At 33.6% G+C, this 6,846-nt stretch overlaps 1 protein-coding gene across 1 annotated transcript; it reads right to left on the bottom strand.

Annotated features, from left to right (window-relative positions):
• Nucleotides 1-357: 357 nt before the first annotated feature.
• Nucleotides 358-1,632, bottom strand: LOC145030815 (putative F-box protein PP2-B12). Its single transcript, XM_078979237.1, has 3 exons — nt 1,327-1,632; nt 1,046-1,164; nt 358-961 (listed from the first exon to the last, which is right to left on the bottom strand). The coding sequence occupies exons 1-3, from the start codon at nt 1,579-1,581 to the stop codon at nt 484-486; spliced, it is 852 nt and encodes a 283-aa protein (XP_078835363.1). The 5' UTR covers nt 1,582-1,632; the 3' UTR covers nt 358-483.
• Nucleotides 1,633-6,846: the final 5,214 nt, after the last annotated feature.

Genomic DNA, 6,846 nt, shown 5'->3' with positions numbered 1-6,846 from the left:
GAACAAAATAATTTGTTAAACGAATGAACATGAACAAGAAAATCTCGTTCGTTTATCCGTTCATGTTCGTTTGTTGTTCGGCTAACTTAAACGGACAAACATGAACAAGCCTTTATTCGTGTTCGTTTGGTTCGTTTACAGCCCTAATCCTGAGAGAGATAACTACAACTTCTATTTTAATTTCTCCAAAGAAAAATACATTTAACTTTTTCCCTATCCTGCATGGCATCCGTGATCAGTCTCAATCTTGACAGGTGTTTCTTATTTCTAGAAGTATTTCGAATTTTTTTAATGTAAATCTAGAGTTTTTAGAACTATTTACAAAATTTACAAAGAGTAATAATAAAACTTCAAATATAATTCTAAAAAAATTCATTCTTACTTATATATTTTATAATTAGGGAAATATCAAATCAATAAGATACAAACAATACTTTACGAAAAAGTAAATTGCTTTCCAACTAGTTTCTTATTTACAGTTCTTTACTTCTTTGGCCTGAACTCGATACCTTGAATAACAAGACCAGTCTTCCAATTCCCTCCGTTGACCTCCGCCACACTCAACTCCATCTCCGCCGCATCACCACCGCCATTAAAGTACTCCCCGATCTCAATCTCAAACCATCCATCTTCTCTTTGTTTCGGACCATTCTCTTTAGAAGGCGAAGGCACATCCCAATTCGCAAATCCTCCTTTGCTAAACATCCCAATCCCTCTCCTTGATCGGAGTCCTCGTCTCCGCCCTGCTTCAGGGTCGAGATACACCATCCGGGTTTGACTCCGGTCGCCGTGAAAACCAATACAGACCTCCACCGGTTGGTACTCAAACCCATAAGCTTTCGGTGTTGTTTTGAACACGAGAAGAGCAACGTAAGTTGTATCAGGGGAGAAGATTGAAGTATCGATTTTACCGATGATTTCAAGTAAACTCACACTGATCAGTTCTGCTACCTCTCTGAATCTGTAATTCGAGATTCGAGGAGTTAAAAGAGGGAAAAGGATTTTTGAGGTGTTGATATCTTATAAGCGAGTAGCATAATATTACCTTGATTCTGTTGTTGGCGTCCATATCCAACAATTTGGGGAATCGGAAGAAGCGATTGATAGCTGTCTCGCAGCCAACATGTAACATTTCTTCCCGCTACTTTTATCCAACCAAAAACTCTGTTGAAATTGGATTCAGATAATCAGATCGATACATTTCATACGAGATCTCAGAACTTAATTTGTTTTAATCATTTTTCGTGTTTACGAGGATTTGTAGAAGAATATGAAATTAACGAAGAGTCAAATGAAATGAAATAGGATAATTATTCAGAAGTTTACTTTGTTTCCTTCGTCTATGATGACTGGATGATCGCAGAGACGCAGATAAATCTCCTTCTTCGATGCGACTGAACCACCGTCCCCCGTCTCCGGCAGGTACTCCGGCGGCGTGAAACTCTCCCAAACGCTGTCCCACCGTGCCGCGGAACGGAAAACGGAATTGACGGAGGACAACCGGGAAGCATCTCGAGGGCTGGTGAGTGCCAATGCTTCAGCTACGAATCCTTCCGGCAACCTCTCGAAGAAATCCTCCATAGCTATTTCAGCTTTTGACCAAAGTTTCAGAGATTAGTGTTTATAACGTGGGTGGGGATCTATGTTTATACTTAGACACGTAACGTCAATGGATGACGTGTTTAAAATAAAATATGGTTCATCTGAAAATTTATTATTTATTTATAATTTATAATTTATAATTTATAATTTATAATTTATAATTTATAAAGTATATGGGTGGTATGTATAATCTTTAAAAATGGGGTTTGAAATTTCATTTTATATATTTTCGTGCTTGTTTTATGTGTATGGTCTTTCTTTAACAATGATATATATTTAAACCGTTATCTCCGATATGTGGCTTCATATCATTATATGTGATTGTCACGTAGATATTATTAATTTATTATACATGATTATTGCCATCCACCAACAACTAGCGTTACACTTATGGTTGTTATGTATTTATTATTCCACGACATTTTGTAATTCTTCCAATTTTTAATAGTTAGTTGACAAATATAACCTTTTAATGGGGAACCAAAGAGAATTAAAGAAGGTATTGTTGACCTAGATTGGATAAAGGAAAAGAAAGAGTTTGAAAGAAACAAAGTATATATTGCAACAAGAAGAACAATATATTGCAAGAAATTGATGGGTTTTGAAAAATAAGAAGGATGAAAATGGATTATGATCCGAAATCAGATCGTTTTGGATTATAATCAACTAGAATTTTTTTTTTCCGCAGTAATAAGAATTAACAAGAATCGATGCAATCAGATTTTTGTTATGGCTTATGCAGCTCACATGAAATTTTTATTATGGGTCATTAACCTCCATTTTTCATAGATTTTATTTTAATAGGCTACTGTTATGAAGTATCAAAACAAAAAATTATGGTGTTAACCAAGCTCCACATGTCTGATATGAAACTCTTTCAAAATAAACTGATAATTCAATGTTAATGCAACTCATTTAACCACACTTATATAAAAGATTTGTTGTTGGTACAAATATATGTTGATGTTATTGTTTAATTCTCAACCCATGCTCTGATCTAAACCCTAATTATCCAAAAAATTATCATGGTGGATCAATTTCATCAATGATGACCGATTATATGTATGTTGAAGAACACCAAGTAAGCCATTCAAAAAACGTAGTTTACAAAGTATTAAGAAAGAAATAAAATTTGTGGAAAATGAATATTATATTCCAATACGGTGAGTTCTCTACTTGTCCAAGAAGTGGACCACATTTATATACATATTTAAAGCATAATACCGTTATGAAGAGTAAATTTATAGCTTTTTTTTTTTACTCTTTTGCCTCTTTTGTTTTATCTCTTGTCATTTCCCTAAGTTTTTGTTTGTGACTTTATTGGTTCAATTCTTTCACTCGCTTTAAACAATTTCCATTTCTTTTATTTTACATAGAAGGTCTTTGGGTTTTGTTAAATATAACTTTTTTTTTTTTTTTTTTTTTTTTTTTTTTTTTTTTTTGTCTATTTTTGTTTTTTGATACATATTAAAGATTTTTGTAGTGTTCCCTGTGACAGAATTGATTTATTTTAAATAAATGGTCTTTTAGGTTTTGCTGAATTCGACATTTTTGATCCATTTTTGTTTTTTTATATATCTTAAAGATTTTTTTTATGGAAATGGTTTAATTTACATGAATGGCCCCTAGATTTTGTTGAACTTGACACTTTTGATCTGATTTTTGTTTAAAAAAACGGTTTTGAGCGAAGCCCGAATCACCTACTAGTTGAAGATTATATACGCACTAATAAAAAAGTTCATATTTTGCTGTTGGCTTGAACAAAATTTGGTTATATGATGACATGATTAGTATTAACAAATAGATATTGATAACATTAGTAATCATCATTGATTTGTAGCATAATACTGGAAATGTGATTATACAATAACATGATTAGCATTTAAAAATATATATTGATAACATCATCACATAAATTGACAAAAGAGATCAATAATATAGATAATTTTATCCCTTCATCCATTGTCTTCAATGATTTATAGCATCTCCTGATATGTTTTGATAAGTTTTTGAATGAGACGCATGCATTTGAGAACGGTGAGGTCTGAATCTTGGGATTCTAATAACAATTGTTACAAGAGAGATTATCATCACATGTACGAAATTCAAGCACCAATATGTCCATAAAAAATGATTAGTAGGTTATAGTGGTTGACACAGAAAAAAAGTGTCAAATTTAGTTGGTTTTCATTGACGAAACTGAAATATAGTGGTTAAACCACAAAAATTACCAAAATATAATGATACATCCAAAAATTATGACCCAAAAATTTTATTTTTAATTTAAGTAAAAATAGTATTTCAAAAACATTGTTCATACATCACGATCAAATAAATATGTCAATCATCATATAAATCAGAGTATGTCCCATAAACAGAATCCATATGGTGTATGCGATGCAGTCAACCTGAACTCTTCCCCTTGGAACCGGAGTACCTAAAACATAAACTAAAAACCATAAGCACAAAGCTAAGTGAGTTCCCCAAGATACCGTATACAAAACATATCATATAACGGACCACACCCACACTCGCATAACGAGCCCCACCTAATGAGATACGGGTCCCGCTCAAACTCGCAATACGGGCCCCGCCCAAATAAACATATATATACAAGTAACACACATACATGAAGTATATCAACATAACCACTCAAGGATCGACCTAGGTCTCTTAGACCCGCTAAACCCAATGAGGAAACTCACCTTGAAAAGCTGAATAAAACGAATGATCCCTAACTGCTGGTCCTACAACTTCCCGAGTTATCAATTGCCAAATAAAAGCTAATTAACATTTGGGATCTACATCATAACCTGTTGGGCTATACATAGTGGTTTATGCTTTGTTTTGAAAGTATTGTATGGTTTTCGGTGGGCTTAATGTGTTTTCGGTGGGCCTTTTATGTTTGGGCTTTAGGGGTGTGTGTGTGTGTGTGTGTGTATATATATATATATATATATATATAGTGTGTGTGTGTGTGTATAGTCTTTTAAGGCTAATGTGTTTTTGGAGAGCTGGAGTTATTCACGGCTAGAGAGTGATTAAATGTACTTGACAATTATTAAATAGAATTGTGTGCATTCATTTGAAACGTGTTCTTGATATATTTTATTCCTTGTTTCGTATCATTGTTTGATTAACATTTTGCATTAATCAAACTATTGCGTTGGTACCTTGATAGATCCGAGTACACGGACTTACAAGTAGTATTAGAGCCTTAAAATCAAATTAAGGCTGTTTTGGTATCAATTGATTTCAAAACAATAATTTACTTGTGGTGTTTTTGGGTTGTGTTGGGAAAAAAGAATTTGCTATTCTTCGTGCTCATCATTTCCTTAGTGTTCTTCACTTATTTTGGAGGATATTGCATTGCAAAATCATTTTTGGCAATTTACCAAATTTGAGATTCATTGAATAAGGAAATTCGATCAAAACCTCGATGACTTTGGCTAGGTCTCATCGTTTTTGGTGGCTAATAAACGTTCTCGGTAATAAGGAAGAGTTCTCAGCCAAGACATGTAGTTCTCGGCCAACTATTTTCACTCAAACACTTGACTTTCATGGTTTTTGGTCAAACTAGTTGACTTTCAAGGTTTTCGGTCAAAGAGCATTTATCATGGTTTTCGGTCAAAATCAATCTACACAATCATATTCCTCTTTTTGTTGTTAATAATGAGTTCTTACAACAATACTAAAGAGGTTAGTAAAGCCTCGTGTTCTCAGTTGTGTGAAGGTAAAATAAATAAATATCGTGAACAAAATGAATTTTTAGTTAGAGAGGTTTTTCACCTTAAAAATGAAATATATGAAATTAAGAAAGTAAATAAACCGCTTAAAGAAAAACTAGAAGCACAAACTAAATATTTAAGCAGGCTTAAAGAAGAATACAACACTAAATGTGTTCACTATCGTTTTTCCGAAGAGAAAATTGCAAACTTAACTGCCAAACTTGATGCATTAAAGGTTAAATTTAAGGATGCTGACTTTAATTTTAAGAAATTCGATGTGTCAAGTGAGATTGTTGAGTCAATGATAGAAAAATAATTAAAGTGGAAAGACAAACAGGGTGAGGGTCTAGGGTATCATAGTGTACCACCTCCCTTCAATGATAACTATACTCTACCTCCTGAAACCAAAGAGATAGAGACACCTGCACAATATGGCCAGCCCCCTGTAACTGCCTCAATTAAGAATGAACAATATGCCCCAACTGTGAGTATTAATGTGAACAATACTATTGTTTCTACTTCATGTGCAGATAAAGTAACAGTGTATGATGGATGCGAGAAAAACAAAGATAATGCTAGTTTTAATGAAAACTATTCAAAAACTAACTCTTTATATTCTGTTGCATCAAAGGCTTGTGATAACACTGTTAACAATCTTAGGCCACATAAAGTTGTGAAACAATGTGTTTGTACTTGTAGAAATTCAGTTGGATGGGCACGAAGTTTTGAGCGTATTCTTCTTAAAAGACAAACCTGTTTTAACCGTGGAATTCCTGGTCACATTGCTATAAATTGTCCAAATCGTGCATATATCCCATATTTTTTCCAAGGTAAGAGGAATGTATCATGAGGAAGATCTTTCAAGAGAAACTCATCAATATCACGTGATGCTGACTGGAATACTGCCAAGACCAAAAATCAGACTCTTAAGAACAAAAAGGTCATGTTTGACAAGATATCTAATTTGAGAAATAGTTTAGTCAAACCAAGATCAGTAAGGTCAAAGTCATCTTAGCGATCGGTCTCAAGCTCCAAAACTAGTGCTGAAACATTCATTTGTTTAAACAAGAAAATTGTTAAACCTAACTACAGATGTGTAGCAAAAGTTTCCACTCCCAAATCACCTAAAAATTCTAACATCTCTTCATTTTATATGTTTGATAAACCGGGTATGACTTAGGAACGTGTATCATGCGTAGATGGCAAAGTTCAACCTAGTTTCAAAATGAACTGAGTTCCAAAACCAAGTAATCCTGCACTCTGTGTCAGAGCATGTATGGAAGAATATCATCATACTTCGGTATGTTGATAGTGGTTGTTCCATGCACATGATAAGGGACATCTCTCTTCTGTAGGCCATTCAGAATTTTAATGGAGAGTATGTGTCCTTTGCGGGAAAGGAAAAGGAAAGATCACAAATAGGGATTTCTTCAATTGCTGAATTACGGTTTGAATTTTCTGACTCTTCTATTCTTTGTGACAATAATGTTGATTTTCAATCATCCGAAATCCTATT

Source organism: Lactuca saligna, chromosome 2 (assembly GCF_052625555.1).
Source record: "Lactuca saligna cultivar CGN05327 chromosome 2, ASM5262555v1, whole genome shotgun sequence".
Classification (NCBI taxonomy): Eukaryota; Viridiplantae; Streptophyta; class Magnoliopsida; order Asterales; family Asteraceae; genus Lactuca; species Lactuca saligna.
This window is presented reverse-complemented; position numbering and strand designations above follow the sequence as displayed.